This window comes from Solanum tuberosum, unplaced genomic scaffold, assembly GCF_000226075.1.
Source record: "Solanum tuberosum cultivar DM 1-3 516 R44 unplaced genomic scaffold, SolTub_3.0 scf00241, whole genome shotgun sequence".
In the NCBI taxonomy this organism is placed as follows: domain Eukaryota; kingdom Viridiplantae; phylum Streptophyta; class Magnoliopsida; order Solanales; family Solanaceae; genus Solanum; species Solanum tuberosum.
Genome location: NW_006239165.1, coordinates 603,933 through 629,423, shown reverse-complemented (window position 1 = coordinate 629,423; position 25,491 = coordinate 603,933). Strand labels below are relative to the sequence as shown.

Genomic DNA, 25,491 nt, shown 5'->3' with positions numbered 1-25,491 from the left:
GGGGTCGAATCAAAACATACACTTTCAAGACGCGTAAATATGACACTAAAAGATATATTGAGTCTACTGATTTGTCAAGTAAAAAATTTATATATTTTATATAAAGGAGAATTGGGTCAAGACGCATGAACGCGACCTCGACACTTATTAGTTCTCTTTCTGTAGTTGTTGTGGATGAATGCTCTCTCATCATATTGTGTGAAGGTGTGATTTGGAGTGGTGAACTAACCAAAGAAGCGTGAGTGTGTGCTGCCAAGGGAGTGGTGTGAGGATTTTGTGAGGTGTTGAGTGTGTAGAATTCTAGTGGTGAAGGACAAAAAAAAGAAAAAAATGTGAGTGGAGTGCAAGGTGAGTACTGTCTTGGTGAGAATTTTGTAGGTAAGGTAAATGTTTAACAGGAAATGAATAAAATGGAATCATTGATAAATGACACAGGATTATTGGATCTCTCTAGATTTTATTTTATTTTTATAATAATTAATAATAAAATATTAGACATAAGAAAATCAAAGAACATATGTTTTTGTAAAAAAAAATTCTTGAAACACGAAAAAGAAAAATATCATCTAAAAATGATTATATACTTTTTTGCGGTTTATTGAGTGTATGTATATGTGCAAGTCATGAGTGTCTTGGTGAGAATATTGGAGGTAAGACAAAAGTTTGTTATGAAATTAATAGGGAAAATGCATAAGTACCCCTAGTCTATGCCCAAAATCCCTGAGACACATCTAACCTTTACTAAGGTCCTATTACCCCCGAACTTATTTTTTAATTAATTTTTTACCACTTTTCGTCTTACGTGGCAATATAAACCAAATAGGTTGAAAACTTTGTTCAACACGTGCCGGGCCCCACTTTTTCAACTTTCTAAAAAGTAGCTTTTACACTTCCCAAAATTTCAAAAAGCTATCACTTTATGTTTTAGATAAAAATATTATTTATAATCTACTTTGTTAATATATTTTTAGTTAGTTTATAGATTTTAATGTTTATATATTTTATTTCAAATTTGGGCATGTAAAATTTTGTAAATATTATATATATAATTTTATTTTATTTATAGATAAAAAAATTATTTATAATCTACTTTGTTAATATATTTTTAGTTAGTTTATAGATTTTAATGTTTATATATTTTATTTCAAATTTGGGCATGTAAAATTTTGTAAATATTATATATATAATTTTATTTTATTTATAGATAAAAAAATATATATATATATATATATATATTTTAATTTTTTTTTAATTTTATTTTTAAATTGCCATCATCAAGGTTTGTCACCCGATGTCAGGGGTCTGGCTAGACCCACGTCTTTCCCATTCATTCAATATAATATTATTTTTTATTTATAGATAAAAAATATTATAACTTTGTTAATATATATTTTTAGTTAGTTTATAGTTTTCAATGTTTATATATTTTATTTCAAAAAGTATATATTTTGTACTCATGTGAATTTTACAAAAATTTATATTCATTTAACGTTTCTTAAGTTTAGCTTATCACACAGGTAGGTGAAAATATATTTGATCTCTTTTTCAAACACCGTTAAGTTGTAAAAAACCGAAAAAAACCAAAAAACCAAAAAACCGAAAGAACCGACTAAAACCGAAACCGAAAAAACTGACTTTGCGTGGTTTGATTTGATATTTAGATTTAATAAACCGACATAATTGGTTTAGGTTNNNNTATTTAGATTTAATAAACTGACATAATTGGTTTAGGTTTTTTTTTTAATGAAAAACCAAACCAAACCGACCTATGTACACTCCTACTTCTAAGTCATCAAGAATTGTGGTTGAGCTCAAAGGTTAGTTTTTTCTTGATTTTATTTTGTTAGCTTTTCGAAGAAAGGAGCAATTTAACTTATGATAATGGAGGTTTTTTTTTCCAAACATGAAGAACAATAATAAAGAAGAAGACAATTGAGTTAATATTTATTTTTTTTCAAGTTTATTTTAACACATGACCAATTTTTATTGGTCAGTGTTGTCTAAAAACTGTCTCCACGCGCCTAACATAGGTGAAGTCATGAACTCAGCCATGTAGGCCGAAAAGTGGTAAAAAATTAACTAAAAAATAAGTTTGGGGGGGGGGGGGTAATAGGACCTTAGTAAAGATTAGGTGTGTCTCAGAGATTTTGGGCATAGGCTGGGGGGTACTTATGCATTTTCCCAAATTAATAAGATGAAATCCTTGATAAATGATAAAAGATTAATGACTCTCTCTAAATTTATCTTTTTATAATAATTAATAATAAAATGCTAACGAAATATTAGATGTGAGAAAATCAAAGAGCATATATTTTTGTAACTTTTTTCTTGAAAATTGAAAACAAACAATGTTATCTAAAAATGACTATATTTTTTGTGGTTTTTGGAGAGGGAAAATGTGAGTGTATGCAAGTGAGTGTCTTGCTGAGAATATTGTAGGTTAGTCAAAAATTTATCACGAAATGAATAAGATGAAATCTTTGATAAGTGACAAAAGATTATTGATTCTCTTTAGATTTTATCTTTTTATAATAATAAAATATCAACTACATACATATTTTTCGTAATTTTTTTCCTTGAATCGAAAATAAAAATGTAATCTAAAAATGACTATATATTTTTTTTATGGTTTTTGGAGAGGAAAAATGTGAGTGTATGTATGTGTGCAATGTGAGTGTCTTGGTGAGAATATTGTAAGACAAAAGTTTGTCACATCATGGATAAGATGAGATCTTTGTCAATTGGCAAAAAATCATTGATTCTCTCTTAATTTTATCTTTTTAAAATAATAAAATATTAATTATATATTAAATATAAAAAATTCAGATTTATTTGTCAATCTTATTTTGTGCTTATTTTCTCGATAATTATTAGTTAGTTATTTTAAACATTATAATGTTGAACTTGTCAAATAAATATGTGATCCAATTATTGTTTAGTTGTTTCAAATAGGTGATATTTATTACTATTAATTAGAATGTCATATAAATTGCTAAAAACTAAATTATAAGATTAATAATAATATTTACTCATAATTAAGAAATATATTAACAAATAATATAATATTTATTTAGATTATATAAAATATGATATATATAAATCAATCCGTATCACATGGTGGAGGCCATATACAAGTATCCCCATCCTTTTTATCCTTTAAATAGGAGGATCCTCCGTGAAATGATCACCATAACTGCTTCCCTTTTTATTTTTATTTTAATTAATAATAAGGTTTGTATTTTTTTTTAATGAATTAAAAAATATTATGTAATATAATGACGTGTAAGAATTTAAAATTTTTATATCAAGTACACGAAACATAATAAAAAGAAAATTAAAACTTTTAATTCTAGGATAGGATATCGTCAAATATTGAGAAAATGATCCAAATGATCTATAATGTATAAATTGACCGAAGTTAAGTTGTTTTAGTCCTTGATATATACCACTTAATAAATATAATTTTAAGTAAAATATGATCATTTTGGTTCTTGACAAATAACAATTCACCACAGGTACATTAAAGATTATTTTGATCATTTTCTCTCAAATATTCTAAAATAGCCCAATTGTGGGCCTCAAGCATTTTGATACTACAAGGACGGCTTTTCATTTTACATATTTAGTCAATCTGAATATATATATTTATTAATTAATTTACAATCTTCTAATAAAAAGTGAGATTTCTATTCCATACTCTACATATATGATTTATTTTTTTAACAATGTAGTGAATAATTTACAAAATATTGCTTAATTATCATAAAAAAAATTTAAAAAATTAGAGGCTCCGTCTTCTATTACCTACTAGACACAAGTGCTCGTGCTAGCACGAGCCCAATAATTTAGTATATTTTTAATTTATTTATGTGATTATAGGTAGAATTTAGAAAATTGATTAAATTTTAATATGATATTTAGATATTTAAGTTGTTAATTACTTTTTGTTTGCGCAAATTTAGTGTGAAGAGGTTCTTTAAGATGTTCATAATTAAAGTGTTTTTCATCATCTATCATTGATTTTTTACTCAAAGTAGTTACAAGATATAAACAAATATTACTGACATTCAAAATAATAAAGCAATAACTAAAGAATATGAATTTAAAACTAAAAGTCATAGCTAAAATGGATTTCAAATTTCAAAAATATGATACACTAATTAAATTAAAGTAGAACAAAAGAAACACGCTGAAGCAGGCACGTCGACAGAGATGTGCCTGCTTCAGCGTGAAGACTTGAATTTAAAACTCAAAGTCATTGCTAAAACGGATTTCATAATTTCAAAAAAATTATACACTAATTAAATTAAAGTAGAATAAAAAATTTAATATTTTTTTTCCGAAACACGTTGAAGCAGGTACGTCGACGGACGTGCCTGCTTAACGCGAACTCTCTCTCAACTATTCTCACCTTTCATTCGTCTATATTTACTTTTAATATATAGCACAACTATTACTATCATGGAGCATAGATATGAGACTTCTGAGCTTCTCGGGTACTATAGATATGTCTTTTCACAAAATTATATAAACTTATTTCTGTATCTTGTACTATTATTTGTCTCATACATGTTAGCGATACTCTTTCAAATGGATTTAAATTATATATGATTCTTTTCATTTTCATGAATTTTAATTCGTAAAAACAGGTTAATATATACAAATGACTATATTGTATATATTATTCATTGAGTTAGTTTATTGTTTGATTTTAGCAGTATATTGAGGTGTCATGGGTCTTGTTCCATCACCTATCTTGGGTATACGTGCAAGGTGAGTGTCTTGCTAAGAATATTGTAGGTAAAACAACATTTTGTCACAAAATGAATAATGGAATCATTAATACATGACAGAGGATTATTGACTCTCTAGATTTTATCTTTTTATAATAATTAATAATAAAATACTAACTAAATATTAGATATAATAAAATCAAAGAACATATCTTTTGTAATTATTTTTCTTGAAAATCCAAAACAAAAATGTTATCTAAAAATGAGTATATAGTTTTTGTGGTTTTTGGAGAGGAAAAGTGAGAGTGGAGTGAGTGTCATACGGTCTTGGACACTTAACCAAGCTCTTGATGAGCAATATCCACCTTCAGTCCTTCACCTTATTCTGCTCTCCTTAACCTCCGACTTGGGCGTAGTAAAGCAAGGGGTCAGTGAGATCGACCTCGATCAGTACAGTTAGATAGTTAGAGTTAGTAGTTTCTTCAACAATTCTAAAAAGAGGAGTTGCTCTTAGAGTTAGGGAGCGAATGGAATAAACAAGTTCAATACGCTGAATAAGAAGTGTAGTATACGAAGCAATCACTAGAGAGAAGGGGTGTAATAGGCAGAAAAGAGCGCAAGTCATGAGTGTCTTGGTGAGAATATTGTAGGTAAGACAAAAGTTTATCATGAAATGAATAAGATGGAATCATTAATAAATGACAGAGGATTATTGACTCTCTCCAGATTTTTTCTTTTATAATAATTAATAATAAAATATTACATATAAGAAAATCAAAGTACATATTTCTTTCAATTTTTTTCTTGAAAATTGAAAACAAAAATGTTATCTAAAAATGACAATATATTTTTTGTGGTTTTCTGGTGAGGAATAACAAGAGTGGAGTGAGTGTATATAATGTGTGCAAGTCATGAGTGTTTTGGTGAGAATATTGTAGGTTAAACAAAAGTTTGTCACGAAATGAATAAAATGAAATCTTTGATAAGTGACAAAAGATTATTGACTCTCAGTAGATTTTATCTTTTTATAATAATTAATAATAAAATACTGACTACATATTAGATATAAAAAAGTCAAAGAACATATTTTTCGTAATTTTTTTTCCTTGAAAATCGAAAACAAAAATATTATCTAAAAATGATTATATTACCCTTATTTAGAAGTGGCACTTAAAAAGGACCAACACTGCAGCTGCTCATTGTACTAAAGGCAGTACTAATTGTACATTTAAAAGGACCAACACTGCATCTGCTGATTGTACTAAAGGCAGTACTAATTGTACATTTAAAAGGACCAACACTGCATCTGCTGATTGTACTAAAGGCAGTACTAATTGTACATTTAAAAGGACCAACACTGCATCTGCTGATTGTACTAAAGGCAGTACTAATTGTACATTTAGAAATTGTACATTTAGAGGACCAACACTGCATGTTGTAATTGTACTAAAGGTAGTACTAATTGTACATCAATAAAGCCCTCTCTCATTTTCCTTTCACTTTCTCTAGAAGTTTCTCAAATTTCTAACCTTAATTTCTCTCCCTCTCAACTCTTCAATGGCCAATCGAGTTGTTCTTTACTCTTTTCTGTTTCTCTACATCTCTCTAAAGGTTTGCTGAAGATTTCTGTTTGTATCGAACGACCTGCGCAGGTTCTTCTTCATGGTTTAAGCGAAATTTCAATGGCGACTCCATCTCTTCTTTATTCTTTGCTGTTTGTCTACAGCCTTTAAATCTCTCTCTGAAGCTTTGCTGAATATTTCTGTTTGTCTCCCTAATTTCTCTCCCTCTCAACTCTTCTTTCTACTTGTGAACTCTTCAATGGCGAATCCATCTGTTCTTTTGTATTTTCGGTTTGTCTACAGCCTTTAAATTTCTCTCTGAAGGTTTGCTGAAGATTTCTGTTTGTGTCGGACGACCTGCGCAGGTACTTCTTCATCCTTTAAGCGAAATTTCAATGGCGAATCCATCTGTTCTTTACTGTTTTTTGTTTCTCTACAGCCTTTAAATATGTCTCTGAAGCTTTGCTGAAGATTTCTGTTTCTCTCGGACGCCCTGTGCAGTGGTTTAAGCAAAATTTACATGTTTCCTCCATCATTTGCTCTTTCTCCGATTCCTAATTTGTCTTTTGTTTTGCTCTTTCTCTGATTCCTAATTTGTCTCCTGTAGACCATATTAAGCCATATTATACTGTATGTATGTGCTGCAAACTTCTGCTGAATAATTGCATGTATTTGTCTGTTACACTATCTTCACCATCGAACCACCACAACCCCTCAAAACCGCAAAATTGGCTTTCACACTTTCACTGCTTCAAAACTTCGGCTTTCAAGGGTTTCTCCATTTCTGTTTTCCCTATTGTTTACGCTTTCAATTCCTTCAATAGTTGTCCAAACAAATTCATTGCCAAAAGGAAATAAAATATTTCATGTAATATAAATAATGATTCATTTCATTTGTTCCATATGTAGTTGTAACTTATTTCATATTGAATTTGTTGAAATTCAATATTCCTAAATAATCATTTTTTCCCGCACGAGATTGCCTGTAACTCAACGATAGAAATAGCAGTCATACAGAACAGCCCACTGGGTCTGCAGCAGCCTGTTCATTATCACCACCTTAGAGGGATTCGTTCAACTGCTGACCCAAACCTTATATACACGCTAGTCAGTCCACAAGATTCAGAGACATCCCACACGTGCTCACAGGTACCTTATATGTTTTCTCGCATGATCTATACAATTTCATAGACCCAGGAGCTATTCTCCCATATTCTACTTCATATGTTGACTGCAGTAGGAAAGTCTCTCATAATGGTACTAGGATCAACTTTCGGTTGTTTATTTGTGCTCCTAATTTAGTACTTCTCTTATTTATTTATTCACCAGTGTTTGCACATCGCTTTTCCTTCAACTCTTTTAATTATCGTTTCATCTTTCTTCAATTTTGTGTTTTTTCGGATACTCCAAATTCTGAATGGCTAACCAGATGACACATCATTTGATGTGTGTGTGTGTGTGTATATATATAGATATATATATATACATAGATAGATAGATAGATAAATATTTTTTTTCCTTATTTAGAAAGAACAATTAAACTACAACTGTCTTCTTCAAAATTCATGCTGTTTTATTTGCCAATCAAATAATGCCAAAAAACAGGCAAAATCATGCTTCGGTTTGGACCTAAAGCTAACTCTTAAATATTTCTGCGGAACTGCGAATGTGGTAGACACTGATATGGTAATTGCGTGTAGTGGATGTGGTTTGTATTCCTTTGTTTTTCATTTCAAAGTGTAGGATTAACATGGTCACATGACTGTAGCTGTAGGCAGTAGTAACACGGACTTCATTTCTACAAAAATGAATCTGGTTAATTGTCCTGATGTCCAGACATTGCATCCCATGCCTTCTGTTGGTGGTTCTGCTCAATTGAATACCAATGTTTCCAACATAGAAAATAAAAGACACCATTCAGAGCAAGCAGGTACAGATGATTTCTCACACTTATTCTTACATTTCTGTTCTTATTTGTGGCATTCAACCCATATCTCAATTTGTTTCTCTTTGACAAGTGAGAATCTCAATCCTTTTGCTTCTGTGTTGACAATATCAATCCTTTTTGTATGTAACTTCACCAAGATATTTGCTTCTATATGTTGCATAGTGTATCAACAGAAGAGTCGAAACGTCTTCATTCTCTATAGAATTTATTATTGTTCATTTAACAAACTTTATCAACCATACTTCATTGCAGCTTCACCTTAGTGGAAGAGCATAGGGTCTTTACCTTGTATCACATAACATTAATTGAAAAGTAAACGCAAACTAGCCTTTTCAATTGCTCTCTCAACCTGTTAAAATTATTGTACCAGCTTCACACATTTGGGGATTAGAATTGTCAATTTCTTGGTGCTCAAAAGGCAGCAAATGAACTCAGCTAGAGAGAGGAGTAGAAGGTACATTTTAGCTCTATGTCATTTAGTCACAACCTTAGTTCTCATGCTAACTTGCTACGTACAGAATAACTGCCCTTCCTTTTGTCTCAGTTTATTCTCCATCCATATGACTGTAATTTCACAACCAAAGCACATATCATCGTGCAGTCCTGCTGATATGCTCTACTGCAGAAGAAGGCCACAGAAAGATCCACCATTTATATCAACAACGGGATGAATTAACTAATAGACTACATGGTCCCACCAGGGCAGATAGAGTCTGAAGACTAACTTAACTAACTCTGTGAGTTCCATCAAAAGTACATACTTTTTTTTCTCTTAAGCATATTCTGTGTGAATATGCAAAGCTTCTTTCGAGTTCATCGATCTTCCAAGCTAACAAAGGTATGCTGCCTGCCTTTGCTCTGCTCATTTTCCTCTCTTTCCTGGACAATTAGTTGGATCTCTGTTTGCTCTCTTGTAGTTCTTATCAAATTAAATGACTTCTTAATTATACACAGTGCAATCAATGACATAGACATATTATAAAATCATCAATTGAAAGCAATTGTTCTCATGAGAAAAGTGTCTAGCTTGTTAGGAGTAAATTGCCATTCTTAATAAGTGAGGGTTTCCTCAGTCCGACCAAATCAATAAATTGCTTACACCTGTACGTTTAAGGCTACTTCTGTAAATAGATAAAAAATTAAGGCCACTTCTATTTTGCCTTTTCGGTTTCTGCGTCATTTAAACATTGCAACAACTCAAGGCTTTCTTCTGTTGACACCTATTTGGTACCTCCGTTGCAGCTGCCACCTGTTATTTGTTTCTTCCTCTACATCTGTAAATATGCAAAGCTTCTTTGGAGTTCATCGATCTTCCAAGCTAACAAAGGTATGCTGCCTGCCTTTGATCTGCTCATTTTCCTCTCTTTCCTGGACAATTAGTTGGATCTCTGTTTGCTCTCTTGTAATTCTTATCAAATTAAATGACTTCTGGAATTATACACAGTGCAATCAATGACATAGACATATTATAAAATCATCAAGTCAAAACAATTGTTGTGATGAGAAAAGTCTCTAGCTTGTTAGGAGTAAATTGCCTACTAAGTTCGTGTCCTTTTACATAAACAAATCTTACTGTATATTTGGTCATTCTCTTCTACTCTCTATATTCATTTCAGTGGGAACAAAAGGGCTCTTATCAAATGTAATTATACCTAAATGGGTTATATGATATAAAGGTAATGCCCTCTAAACAAATCAATGTAATATACTATAGCAGTTTCCTGTACTAATGCGCAAATGTCAGTCAATTTTTTCGTTAGTTGCCTTAGTTAGTATTGATTTGCAGTATATATGTCGTCTCAAACTAGAGGAAAACTCCAGTCTATGTCTTACTGCTTCTGGGATTTCTACATTGCTGATGTCCATAACAAATATGTAGTCAATAGGTGAATGAAAGATAATTCAACGGGAAAGAACAACTTCTTAATTTGCAGAATAAACTACAGTAGTTTAGCTGAAATAACGAGACGATCTTCTTTCTCCAAGTCCTCTACACTAAAGAGACAGTTAACTTTGGGAATTATCCGAAGATCCAACAACTTTAATCAATGTATTAAGCACATATATGCTTGACCCTCACACACGGCTGCTATTTGCGCCTTTACCACATATGTGCCTTTTAATATATGCTCTACTCTTGGTAGGCTGTCATTTGACCTTTTAGTTAATTAGAGTGGTCTCAAGAATGCAATCTTCATTTGAATCTTCGCTTTTGCATAGTTTTAACTAATACACTGCATACTTGCTACACCTTATGTAGGATTTTCGAACTCACACTTCTTCAGCTGGTGAAATAGAGAACAAACTTCTGACTGACAAACGTAAGTTTCTGCATTTTCCTACTCTATAGTTTTTTTACCTCTGTTACTGTTCTGCTGTATTCTTCAGTCTACATTGTACTATGTTATTCTGTGTGGACTGACCCTAATTGAACACCAAGATATTACCTTCAATAAAAGAACTTCGCTAAATACTTGCCCTCAGTTGTCTACCACTAAATGGAAAATGAATGCAATCCTGCATGAACAAACAGCTACTACCAAAAAGGATGCCAAAAATCTGACAAATCCAATTTCTTACCATAAAATACCAAATGAAAAAAGGGTAGCTCTTCTGGCACTACGCCAGCCAGAATACTCTGCTCAAACACATGCTCTTCCCCAAAATCTTGCTGCTCTCTATTTTACAAAGACTGACTCTGGCCGTCAAAGTATAACTCCACCGCAATCTACTGTGTCCCTTCAGAATAAACCATCACCTGTTACGTCAACATCTCAATGGCAGAGCTTGTTCCACTTAGTATACTTAATTCTGCCCGTAATCATATAGGCTCGAATCATTCACATTTAAAGTCCCTAATAATGTGAAATACACATTAATGAATTTCCCTTACTATAGGAGAAAGCTACAAGGAGTATCATTGAAGTTTCGCATGTAGTAAAGGAAAAGGCAAAGGCAGTAGTGATCTCTGTGTGCTTGTCAACTTATTAGGCATTCAAATGTATTTTACTTTTACGGAAATGCATTATCTACCTTTAGCCTAATAGTTCCTACATTCAATTTTACAGTAGAAACAAAATGCTAATCCTATACTATTTTTGCTCCATACTAACCAGATGACACATGATTTGATGTGTGTGTGCGCGTATATATATATATATAAAGAGAGAGAGAGAGAGTGTATATATACACATAGATAGATAGATAGATAGATAGATAGATATATAAAAAAAAATTTCTTTATTTAGAAAGAACAATTAAACTACAACTGTCTTCTTCAAAATTCATGCAGTTTTGGTTGCCAATGAAATAATGCCAAAAAACAGACAAAATCATTACATTAGGTAGTCAAAGGTAATGATTTTGTCACTTTTTTTACTGCCAAATGTACTGATTTTTTGTCTTTTTTGGCACAATTTCATTGGCAACTAAAACCCCATGAATTTCTAACAAGACACATGTAGTTTTTTTGTCCTTTATAATTTCTATATTTCTAAAATAAATAAAAATAACAAATTAGATAAGGGTAAGGTAATACATATTTATATATATATATATAATATATATATATAATATTACCCTTATATATATATATTACTAATACAACACAAATTTAATAGCCTTTCATTCAAGAAAAAATTTTGCTCCCTTTCTCAGGTATTATTTCTTCCCTTTTCATCTTTTCCCTCTTCCCATTTTCAATTTTTGTTCCACATTCTGCTTCTCACCAAAACAGAAAATGAAAATAGATCAAAATTACAGTTATTAGCTGGACGTCAATTACTATGGTATTACATTTGTACTGGTATTGCAAATGTAAAAGCCAAAGTAATAGCCTCCCTTATGAGTTTCCTGTTTGATGGCTCATATTTAATGCTTTTAATACTATTCAATCTTCCATAGATATACCATGGGCCCAACAGTATGCTTTTAGCTTCATGCCCAACATGATCAAAATATCTGCAGCATAGCTGTTTTCTTTTGTCTTTTTTTTTGTTTCTTTTTATTGAAATTTTACATAGTAACATGAAAATTGAGTTTCTATGAAAAATAGGAAACATTTTTGGTAAGACTAAATGGTGCCTTTGGATATAAATGTGACAGATTAGGTCTCTTCTACAAACTGTATCTTCCATGATACTAAGTCATACATAAGCCATCACATACTGGCTTCAGTAAAGTTTTTCATATTGTTTTTCCCAAATGCATAGTGGTTTGACTCAAGTTTCAGAGATAATTGTTGCTGTTTTAATATTCTGCAACATTTTCTGTCCCTGTAACAGATCTTCTGTGAAAAAAGAATTGTCCAATTGTACTTTGCACATTAATAATGCCTGCTAACTGATTTTATGTCTTCATTGAGCTCCACTAAAGGGCCCTAACAGATTTACACATGACTCTACTTCTACTATGACAACACTGTTGTTTTCCTTTTCATTTGTTCTTCAGTTTTTTTTTTTTTGGAGCATACAAAGTTTATTATGTTTCCACAGTTTATATCTCATACGACCCAATAGTAAGAGGTACAACTCCTAAGTAGTATACTTTGTTTGGTCATTTTGGCTGTAGGTGCTTTGTTTGTATCTGATTATCAATCTCCTACTTTCGCATTCTACAATTGTACAGCTATATCTCATGATTGACAAAGAACTAATAGCACATAAATGGTTACCAGATGAAGATGGCAGCAAGAATAAATAGTATGATACATGTTATGTGATCCTTTATCAGTTTGTACTTTATCTTCAGTGTTTGTCCTAACTTGCTTTTACAAGAGTTTCTTAGTGCTTTGTTACTACATCAAAAGCTCATTTATGCAGCTACAAAGTGCATTTTACTCCACAGTGCTCTTTTCATTTGATTCATTTTTTCCTTTTGTCTAAAGAGTTGAAACAATGTTGCATGTCCCTAATTTAATCAGCCCTGTTCATAAAAAAACAACAAAGCAAGTACTTTGACTTAATAGTCATGTTATCCTGTAGATACTACTATTTGGTTAACTATATTTCCTACAAACATGGTACTAAGAGTCAACATCGACCAAATAAAACCAGCAACACGAGATTGGATTTGCAAAGTTCAAATTGTCGAAATAGGACGCCCACGAGAAAGCCTTGACAAGAAATGTACATTCAAAAATTTAATTTTGGAAGATGAAGAGGTCAGCTCATTATTATATTTTATCTTATGACTATTGCTCTTTTCCTCTCAACTTAGTTAATCTCAACTTTCTATAACTCTTACTTTCAGGAATGCCAAATTAAGGTAGTTATGTACACTGAGGAAATCGAGCAGTATGCAGCTACGCTTAAACTCCTCAATACCTACCTCATCTCTACTGCAATAGTAAAAGTCTCACCAACTTCATACGGCAAGCCAATACATAAATTTTACTGGATTCTTGACAAAGAAACAGTAATTGAACAAATCAAAGCATCTAATGAAGTTGAAAAACCACTTCCACTGCCAACCAAGCTGAATATCACCAGTTTTGACCGCATTTCTCATCTGATGGTTGATTCTGCTGCTGAAATAGGTACATCCATCGTACTAGCTGTTATCAGACTGAAATATACATCTTTACTGCTACAGAAGCCTTGCAACATTTCATTATGTATTACATACGCAAATATACTGGCAATCGTTCTTCGTTGTGGTCCTCAAAAAAACGCCGGTAGCAGTCATCATAAGTATCGAGAAATTACCCTTTGTGACAATCAGTAAGTATTTGACATTCTACTTTCCTATTTTCTGCAAATATTTTGAATAAGTAACCACTTTTTGCATTTCTCTATTCACATCATCAATTATCGTCTAAGCATTATCATAGTACTTACTCTTCTGTCCTTATGTTCTGACACTCTCAGGAAAAATCAGTTTCTCTTCACTCTATGGGAGGATTTCGGAGAAATAGAAGGACATGAAATTTCCTCAAAAATGGCAACAGAGGCAGATCTGCTTGTAATCCTCGGAAGGAGTATAAGAATCTCTACTTATCAAGGTACATATGCGCTCAACTTCTTACCAACATAATTTTATATAATAACAAAATAATATACAACCTATGTGTTATACAGGGTTGTCACTGCAGACTAGGTACAATTCCACAGTATGTGTGAATCCGAATTACCCACAGGCAGTGGCACTCATCAACTGGTACTCACATTTCATATTTATTCTATACCTTTACTTTGCATACAAAGAACCTACTAAACATATTATTTGTTCTAACAATAGGGCAAAAGAAAACAAAACAATGTTGTTAAGTTCTCCATCAAAGAAAACCTCAACAAGCTCATCTATCACTCCCATGATAGTCACTCCTGCTGGCCAACAACTTATCTCTATTGCAGAAATCTCATTAGCACCTTCTGTAAGTCATACTTGAACCTGCTCATTTGAGAGTATCCTTATTCATTTTCTCATTCTGTAGCTTTGCCTAAATAATCAAAACTTCCCACAAATGGGAGTGTTCTATGTTGAAGCAGAGATGGCCGTATTAGATGAGTTCCAAGACTTTTGTGCGCTTGAATGCTCAGGATGCAAACAGAAGAAGCGGACAAAGGATAGAAAGGATTTTGAATGTCCAAAATGCAATCGGAAAACATCATTAGTACCTCGGTACTATACTTTTTTGACTTCTAAATTACACTTTCTACAAAATATAGCATATATTACACACATATTTCAAACTTCCCTTCATTTCAGCTGTAGCTTCCAAATTGATCTTATTGACAATACTGCTACAACCACAACATCTATCTCTATTGAATTAGGAGAAAAATTACTGTCCATCACAGCAGAAGACATATTTGACATAACTTGCACTAAGGTTATCTCTCATTCTCACTAGCTACCTGTACACACTTATTGTCATAATACCATATATCTTTAGCACAAACACTTTACCACATATGCTTCGTTCTAAACTGTTTGTTCTAACTTGTTACATTTACAACGACAATCATTGTCTCTTAATCATGTCCATGAGATGCTGTCAAACAAAGTATTCAAAATTCAGCTAAGGAAGTCATCTTGGGGCAGCTCAAATACCACGAATGCAACTTTGTCCATTCTTTCCTACATGGAAAAACAACATACTCCACAGAGCACTACTGATAGGACTTCTAAAAAGATAAAGCCTTTGGAAATAAGTGAGGTAGAAGTGATGGCAACAACTGCTGCAGCTGGTTCTTCAAATGCATCGGTAAAATTTGAACCACCCACACCAACCAAAAAGGTGTAAAAGGTCAGTCTACATCTCACTTTCACACCAAACTATAGCTCAGAATGATTATGAATTCCACATATTTACATTTATTTCAAAAATTGCTGCTAAAAGTCTCTACTTTTACCTGTAGTTTACTTTCTTTTATACACGTATCCACATAGTTCCTGTAAAACATTGTAAGTGTCATACTTATGTTGTACTGCTGCTTTTGCACTTGCTCTTATCTGCTTTCAAATTTCACAATTTTGTTTTGTTTATGTCTGACATAACATTGCACAGTGTATCGCCCCGCAAAGAGCTACATTAAATTCCAGCAGTTCCTGGGGTGACGCGAGTTCAAGTTGCGCTTCAGCGAGTCTCGGGCAGCGTATCGATTATTTTCCCGCTTACGAAGGTGACTTGGAGACGTTTGAAGAGCAGGTGGCAGCCAAGACTCTACAGCCACAAAAGGGCCCTAGACAAAGGGACAAAGCTGCCTTAAATTAAGGAACACTCCACCTCTTTTCCACCTTACCTTTGACTTGCAAAGTCAAGCTTCTAGTCCATTATTTTTGAGGAACTTGTCCCCAACATTTTTAGCTTTGTTTTCAGCTTTTAGACATATATGATAGGAGTTCATTATGTATGGAGAACACTTAGAGAAAAATATCAAGAAAATTGGCACTTGCCTCCCAAAGCTTGCTTCCTTTTATTGCTTTCTTGTTGGTTGTTTTAGTGGATTGTTTTAGACAGATTGTTGTGCACGTTTGAGTGCTTGTTTGTGTTAGGACTGAGCATCCGAAGAGCTGTGCAAGCCTTCATTTGCTGTCCCACGAGGCCTCGAAAAATAGGTCCGTGACAAGTGGTATCAGAGCAACGGTTAGAGCATGACGTCGAAGTCTCAACGCAATGAAGAAGGAGAGCAGGAAGCTCGGAGAGACACTGCCAGAAAATGTGACAAGCGTAGGGTGAGAGAATCCTCTTCCAACCCTCCTGTTGGCGGCAAAAGTCTTGGAGAAAAAGGGGAAGTTTTCGATACTAGCCAACTCGACGAGAAGATTCTCAGAGTTGAGGCTGGTCTGTCGGCCTTGAATAGGCGACTTGTGATTTTCGAAAATAATTTCACTACCTTTGAAACGGTTGCTTTTGAAGGCCTCGATGAGGTGAAAAGTAACCTTGAGGAGCTTGAAGAGGTTAACAAGGAAGGACTGACCAACCTCGAACTCAAACTCACCGAAGCTCTCTTCTCTCTTCACCGAGAGTTCGAGACTTTGAAGAGGCAGGTTGATGAAACTGCCACTGCGGGAGTTGCTGGCCCAGTGACTGTTCGCGAGACTCGTATCGAAGCTCCCAAGGCAAAGGAGTTTCGTGGTGAAAGAAGTGCCCAAGACGTTGAGAACTTCTTATTGCAAATGGATGCTTATTTTGAGCATGTTTGCATGACCAGTGAAGCCGCCAAAATCCGGACAGCAGCTATGTACCTGAGCGACACCGCTATGATGTGGTGGCGAAGGAAGAAGGCAGACATGGAGAGGGGGGTTTGCACCATCGAAGACTGGGAGCAGTTCAAAGAAGAACTAAAGCGACAGTTCTACCCTCAAAACGTAGTGCATGAAGCTCGTCGAAAATTGAGGGATCTGAAGCAAACATCTTCCATTCGCGACTATGTGAAAGAGTTCACGAAACTCACTCTCCAAATTCCGACCCTGACCAGCGAGAACTTACTGTTTTACTTCTTGGATGACCTCCAAAACTGGGCCAAACAAGAACTCCAAAGGCGACAAGTTCGTGATGTTGATGAGGCAATTGCAATGGCGGAATCACTCACTGATTTTAGAGCAGATGCAGCGAAGGGGAGGGACAATCGGAGCAAAAATGTTCCTCCCAAAGGGGATAGCAGTCGGAACAAGAACAAGCCAGTTCCCAACAGAGGTAGTGATACGAGAGGTAACAATCGCAACCAACCTTCTAATTTCCGCAAAAACTATGAGGATCGTAAGAAAGGCGCTCCGCACCGTGAGGGTTGTTATATTTGTGGTGAGACTACTCACGCTTTTCGTTATTGTCCGTCGTTGAGTAAATTGAGTGCTATGGTTGCTGCCCAAAAGCAACAAGAGCAAACTGCCGCGCAAACCGGAGGACCATCCGGGGAGCAATCTGGGCAGACTGGTGGGGCGGACAGGAACAAGAACGTTGATGTGGGAATGTTTAATCACATGACGTTATTTAATCATATGACCCTTGCTGCGTTGGCTGCCCAGCCGGCTAGTGTAAGGCCACGCGAGTCATTGTTTGTCAATGCCAAGTTGAATGGCAAAGACGTGAGAATCATGGTGGATACCGGTGCAACTCACAATTTTGTAACGAAAGAAAGGGCCACAGACATTCGTTTAAACTATGTTGCCAGCGATACTATGTTGAAAACTGTTAACGCCCTCCCCACCACTGTCCACGGTTTCGCTCCTAAAATCCCCATCGATTTAGGAGGGTGGAAGGGATTTACAGATTTTACAATTGCGCCCATGGATGTGTTTGATATCATTTTGGGGCTGGATTTTTGGTATGAGGTTAACGCATTTATTTCGCCACGCCTCAACCAATTACATATTAGCGATGCTGGAGGATCTTGCGTGGTACCCCTTATACGGGTACCACAAAACGGAGTGCACTTGTCTACCATGCAGCTTGTAAAGGGCTTCAAGAGAGGGGAACCAACCTTCCTTGTTGCCCTTGTTGGAGGCGTCGAAGGCTCGATTGTGGCAGCAGCCTTGCCTCACTGTATTGAGCAAGTCCTTGTTGATAATAGGGACGTGATGCCGGAGGAACTTCCCCAACGGTTGCCACCACGAAGGGAAGTAGACCACTAAATCGAACTGGTTCCAGGGGCAAAGCCACCTGCCATGACACCTTATCGTATGGCGCCCCCGAAATTGGAAGAACTTAGGAAGCAGCTCAAGGAGTTGCTGGATGCTGGACACATCAGGTCTTCTAAGGCCCCCTTTGGTGCGCCTGTCATATTCCAAAAGAAGAAGGAAGGGACTCTGCGGCTATGTATTGATTACCGAGCCCTCAACAAGGTCATGGTGAAGAACAAGTATCCTATTTCTTTGATTGCAGATTTATTCGATCGTTTGAGACAGGCCAATGTGTTCACAAAGATGGACTTGAGGAAGGGTTATTATCAAGTCCGAATTGCCGAGGGTGATGAACCAAAGACAACTTGTGTCACTCGGTATGGGGCTTTTGAGTGGTTGGTCATGCCTTTCGGCTTGACCAACGCACCAGCCACGTTTTGTACACTAATGAACAAGCTGTTCCATCCATTTTTGGATCAGTTTGTAGTCATTTATTTAGACGATATAATCGTTTACAGCAACAACATGGTGGAGCATGTAGAGCACTTGTGCAAAGTGTTCAACGTATTGCGTGATAACGACTTGTGTGTAAAGAGGGAAAAGTGCAGTTTCGCCCAGCCCACTGTCCAGTTTCTTGGTCACACGATCAGCCATGGCGAAATAAGGATGGACAGTGACAAAGTGGAGGCAATTCGAGATTGGAAGGCCCCAACGAAGGTACCAGAATTGCGGTCCTTCTTTGGCCTCGCCAATTACTATCGACGCTTCATATTTGGCTATTCTGTCATTGCTTCTCCACTCACCGACTTGCTGAAAAAGAGTCGTGAGTGGGAGTGGACTGACTTGTGTCGAACGGCCTTTGAAAAACTTAAGGCGGCCATCACTGATGAACCGGTCCTGGCGCTGCCTGATTTCACCAAGGCGTTTGAAATTCACACCGACGCGTCTGATTTTGCTATTGGTGGTGTCCTAATGCAAGAGGGCCACCCGATAGCGTTTGAAAGCAGAAAATTGAATGACGCGGAACGACGATATTCGGCCCATGAGAGGGAGATGACGGCTGTGGTCCATTGCTTACGGACTTGGCGTCATTATGTATTGGGTACTCATTTCATTGTTAAGACGGACAACGTCGCGACAACTTATTTTCAGTCCCAAAAGAAGCTTACTGCCAAGCAAGCCCGTTGGCAAGACTTCTTGGTTGAGTTCAACTTCACGTTTGAGTACAAGCCGGGGAAGGCTAATGTAGTAGCCGACGCGCTTAGTCGCAAGGCTGCCCTTGCTGCGATTATCAGTTCGACATGCAGCAGCGTTATTGATGATATTAAAGAGGGTATGTAGCATGATCCAGTGGCAAAACAACTTCTCGTTTTGGCCCAACAAGGCAAGACGAAGAAATTTTGGGAAGAAGATGGCTTGCTATACACCATAGGCAGACGTGTGTACGTGTCGAATTGGGCTAGTCTTCGGCGTACTTTGATCAAGGAGGGTCATGATACAATGTGGGCTGGTCATCCGGGACAGAAGAGGACGTTGGCACTGCTGGAGTCTTCTTATTATTGGCCTCGAATGCGGGATGACATTGAGGTCTATGTGCGTACTTGCCTCATTTGTCAACAAGACAAAGTTGAAACGAAGGCGCCGGGTGGGCTACTTGAGCCACTGCCTATTGCTGAGAAACCATAGGACAGCGTCACCATGGATTGCATCACTTGCTTGCCGAATTCAGAGGGGTTCGGGACTATCATGGTCGTTGTTGATCGCTTCTCAAAATACGCAACCTTTACTGCCACGACAGCCAGCTGCAAAGCCAAGGAGGAAGCCCGTATATTCTTACGTGATGTCGTAAAACATTGGGGCATCCCCAAGCACATTATTAGTGATCGGGACCCTCGATTCACTGGGGCATTTTGGAGAGAATTATTCAGCTTGCTTGGGTCAGAGCTACACTTTTCGACCAGCTTTCACCCCCAAACGGATGGACAGATGGAGCGGATCAACGCACTCTTGGAGTGCTATTTGCGGCACTATGAGTGCCAATCAAAAGGACTGGGCAAAGTTGTTGGACACTGCCCAGTTCTCTTATAATTTGCAGCGAAGCGAGGCGACGGGGAGAAGTCCATTTGAGTTGGCTACCGGGCAGCAGCCCAACACGCCGCAATCCTTGCCCGTCGATGCCGGTTTGAAGAGTCCGGGTGCCTATCACATGGCAAAGGCCTGGGAGGAACAGGTCGACCTTGCACGGTCTTACCTTGATAAGGCAGCCCGGAAAATGAAGAAGTTTGCTGATCGAAAGCGACGGCCAGTCGACTATCAAATTGGGGATCGAGTTATGGTGAAACTGAACCCTAGACAATTCAAGTCGCTGCGTGGGGTGAGTCAAAGTTTGATTCACCACTACGAAGGTCCATTCGAGATTATTGCCAAGGCTGGCAAAATCTCGTTTCGGGTTGATATGCCCCATCACTTGAAGATACATCCAGTCTTCCATGCGAGTCAATTGAAACCGTATTTCGAAGACATAGAAGACGAGGGTCGGGGGTAGGCCGGTAGAGCTCAGATATTCATCACTCCACCAGCCGTGGACAAACAGATCGAGGCAATTATTGATCACCGGCTGGTTCGCGGCAAGGGTTGGAATAATTCGAGCTCGCAGTTCCTTGTCCATTGGAAAGGAACTGCACCGGAGGAGGCAATATGAGAGAAGTACGAGGACTTGTGGCAGTTCCGCGACAAGGTCCATTCTTATTTACAGGTGTGTGGTGCCGGGGTCGTCGCCAACTCAGGTGGGGGAGCGTGTACCGCCCCGCAAGGAGCTACGTGAAATTCCAGCAGTTCCTGGGGCGACGCGAGTTCAAGTTGCGCTTCAGCGAGTCTCGGGCAGCGTATCGATTATTTTCCCGCTTACGGAGGTGACTTGGAGACGTTTGAAGAGCAGGTGGCAGCCAAGACTCTATAGCCACAAAAGGGCCCTAGACAAAGGGACAAGGCTGCCTTAAATTAAGGAACACTCCACCTCTTTCCCACCTTACCTTTGACTTGCAAAGTCAAGTTTGTAGTCCATTATTTTTGGGGAACTTGTCCCCACCGTTTTTAGCTTTGTTTTCAGCTTTTAGACATATATGATATGAGTTCATTATGTATGGAGAACACTTAGAGAAAAATATCAAGAAAATTGGCACTTGCCTCCCAAAGCTTGCTTCCTTTTATTGCTTTCTTGTTGGCTGTTTTAGTGGACTGTTTTAGACAGATTGCTGTGCACGTTTGAGTGCTTGTTTGTGTTAGGACTGAGCATCCGAAGAGCTGTGCAAGCCTTCATTTGTTGTCCCACGAGGCCTCGAAAAATAGGCCCGTGACAACAGTCTCACATTAATTCAGGGCTAAAAACTCTTTATCCATGTTCATATCCATGCTCAAATCAATTGGTTAACATTCTTTTTAATTCCTCCTCTCATGTTGACTGTTGAATTAGCTTATTTTAGTTACAGCAATTCACCAATTTCATTACTTCACAGTTAGCAGCAGCTCTTTTGCACACTGACACTAATTTTTTACTCCTTCCTATTTCTACTCCTTACAACAGCTCAACTCACATCCAATGAAACTGCCTTTCAACTATAAAAAACAGAATTAGACTTTTGACATTTTATTATGAACAATGTTGCTCACATTCATATAAATCACAGTCAAAAAATCCTTATGTCTGCTGTGTCTTTCTGATAGCATAAAACTGTACCCTCCTTTTGCTCTTTCGTTAATGTTTGTCATTTCACACTGCAATATAAGCCTATTTACATGTTTCTCTGGATAACTTGCACTGCATACGTTCTTCTACATTTTTCTTATTCTACTTTCTTATGATGTCATACACTATAATACACGATTATCAATAGGAATAATAGGAACGAGGTTTCTGTCTACTAGCTAACCTCATTCACCGTCGACTATTAGGCCAATCACACAAAGATTCAACAACAAATCTATCAGTTTTATGCTGATTCCATGATTTTCTTTCTATTTGCTCCCTATATTAAAATTGCTTTGCTATTTGTTGCCATATTTGCACTTTCTAACATACTTTAAACTGTCTAATTACAGGAACTCCCTCACACCATTTTGTCACTTTTGCTTATGCTAGGGACAATATAATGAATGACTCTCCCTATGCTCTGGTTTTTTGCATCAGGAAGATTAGCTATGGACAAGCAAACTACAGTGTCCTCTAAATATGATAGACAATGACATGTTAATCTTATATACCAAAACTGCAACATGTACTATATTATTTTGGTTATATTACATTAGTTAGTATGTGCAAATCGTTCAACTCGACATCATACTTATGTCTATTGTACATATTCTGAATATTTCTAATAGTACATAATATAATAGATCATATTATCTATCTTCTACAAACACCTTGACCCTTGATTCATTAATATTACAATATTTTTACAAGCATAATATTTTTACTATTGGGCCCGTGCCAAGCACGGGCCTCCCCACCCTAGTATATATATATATATATTGTGGTTTTTGGAGAGGAAAAATGTGTGTAATGAGTGTATGTATGTGTGCAAGGTGAGTGTCTTGATGAGAATATTGTAGATAAGACAAAAGTTTGTCACGGAATGGATAAGATGAAATCTTTATCAAATGGTAAAAGATCATTGGCTTTCTCTTGATTTTATCTTTTTAAAATAATAAAATACTAACTATATATTAAATATAAGAAAATTCAGATTTATTTATCGATCATATTTTGTGTCTTATTATTTCTCGATAATTATTATTTAGTTATTCTAAACATTATAATGTTGAACTTGTCAAATAAATATGTGATCCATTTATTAGTTAGTTAGTTCAAATAGGTACTTTTACTGTATTAATTCTCATATAAATTTCTGAAAACTAATTTATAAGATTAATAATAATATTTTCTCATAATTAAGAAATATATTAGCAAAAAATATAATATTTATTTAGACTACTTCAAAAATTTATTTATAGGCCTAACATAACGATGGTCCCCTAAAGTTGACATGAATTTTCACTTAGACACCTTAACTAAACTTTGTTCATTTTAGACACCTCATGTCATGTTCCGTTGTGTCATTTTGACACTTTTTACTGACATGACATAGTGAGTGTAATACACTCAATACCAGCGCGTGAAAGGCTCATTTAATCATTTTTATTTTATTTTATTCATTTTCTTCCTCATTTTTCAGCCACCAACTCTCAAAACTTGAACTCCTTCCATGGAGACATAGTTTTGATGATGCCACAAACAAAAAAACAAATTTCAAGACGAAGAGATTTCACAAAATAAAAAAATTTCAACCCATTAGAAGGGCAACGGTTCATGATGTCGCAAAGAAAAAGGGCAGCGGAAAATCTCGAAAAAAATTATGGGTGGGGTGGGAGAGGGGTGAAGACAACAATGTGGGTGGGGAAAGGGTTGGGGTTAGGGTTAGGGTGGGCGGAGGTGAAGAAGACGATGGGTGGGTGGGGGAATAGCGAAGAAGAACGATTTGGGTTGGTGGGGCGGAGAAGATGACCTTGGTGGGGTTGGGTTATTTTTTATTTTTAATTTTTGTGTAAAAATTTTCACATGTCATTTAGTCATTGGCTACTTCTTCATTCTACTAAGATATCATTATTTAAAAATTATTTTTAATATATATGCCACATGTTTTTATTTAATTTGCCACTTTGACATGTCATCGGCAAGTGTGTTACACACACCTTATATATTTGATTGATTGTTAAAAAAGTGTTAAAATGACACAATGCAGTATGACATGAGGTGTTTAAAATGAACAAAGCTTAGTTAAGGTGTCTAAATGAAAATTGGTGTCAACTTTAGGGGGCCACCGGTGGATTAGAAGGCCTAAATCAATCGGTATCACATGCCCGAGGCCATATATAGGGGTGTCAAATGGGCGGGTTGGGTTGAAATTGGAGATATTAAAATGGGTTGAAATAGAAATTGGGTTGGGTCTTGACCCGTCCAAGTTTACTTTGGGCTCAAATGGGTTGGGTTCAAATGGGCTAAAAATGGGTTGGGTCTTGACTCGCCCAATTTGACCCGATTAATCTCAATAATTTTAACATAGTGATATTTAACTTTTCTAATCACAATTTAAATTTCAGCTCAAGATTGTTTTAAAAAAAAGTAACAAATGGATAGATAAATCCTAAAAGATGTTAAATAGATATTAATTCATACCTTTAATATAGAAACATATCTTAGTAAAGAGTTTAAAAATTGGTTGAAATTGGAGATTGAATTGAGCTCAATTGAGGATTCTCTTAAAATGGGTTAAGCTTGAATGAGTTGAGATTGAACCCAATTCAAATTATCTTGAGCCCAACCCTTAAAATTCTGGACAGATTGGATGGATTACCTATGTTTGAATTCATTTTTGACGCCCCAACCATATACAACCTTTCGACATAAGTATCCCCATCCTTTCTCCTTAAACAGGAGGATCCTCCATGACACAATCACCATATAATGCTTCCTTTTTAAAATAAATAGATTATTATTAATAATAGGGTTGAATTTTCTTTTTTGATGAATTAATTTTTTTTTTATGTAATATAATGACGTGCAAGAATTTAAATATTTGATATCAGGTACGTGAAACATAAATAAAAGTTATTTTTAGAACTTTGAATTCTAGGATAGTATCGTCAAATATTGAGAAAATGATCAATGGTCCTTAATGTATAAATGGGGGTTGACTTGTTTAGTTGTTTTGGTTCTTGATATATATTTTTTTGTGGTTTTTGGAGAGGAAAAATATAAGTGGAGTGTATATCTCTATAATGATCAAATTAATTAACGAATGCCTTCGGAATTATACATAGAGTGTCTAAGATATTGTTTGTATGTTTAAACTCATGAGCAAGTCAGCATCCTCAGCGCAATTGTTGTAAAATAACAATTAAAAAAGAGCAATTTTCACATATAGCAAATACAAAATTCATATTTATATGTTATAGTAAAATTTGCATAATTGCGCTCCATAACAAACATAAATATGTATAATTCGCTATACATATACAAAAGAAAGCAATTGGTATAATTTTCTTTTTAGAATAGATTAAAATAAAAAATGTATATGCAAAAATCTCACTCTTTTTTTTCCATTTAAGGCAAAATCTCCCACTATTT

The 25,491-nt window shown here is 35.7% G+C and overlaps 1 protein-coding gene across 1 annotated transcript; it reads left to right on the top strand.

Annotated features, from left to right (window-relative positions):
* The first annotated feature begins 13,475 nt into the window (after positions 1 to 13,475).
* On the top strand, positions 13,476 to 22,627 carry LOC102588820 (replication protein A 70 kDa DNA-binding subunit B-like). Its single transcript, XM_015313304.1, has 9 exons — positions 13,476 to 13,779; positions 13,873 to 13,963; positions 14,111 to 14,244; positions 14,321 to 14,399; positions 14,481 to 14,616; positions 14,707 to 14,864; positions 14,952 to 15,075; positions 15,202 to 15,492; positions 22,407 to 22,627. The coding sequence occupies exons 1-8, from the start codon at positions 13,515 to 13,517 to the stop codon at positions 15,487 to 15,489; spliced, it is 1,275 nt and encodes a 424-aa protein (XP_015168790.1). The 5' UTR covers positions 13,476 to 13,514; the 3' UTR covers positions 15,490 to 15,492; positions 22,407 to 22,627.
* Positions 22,628 to 25,491: the final 2,864 nt, after the last annotated feature.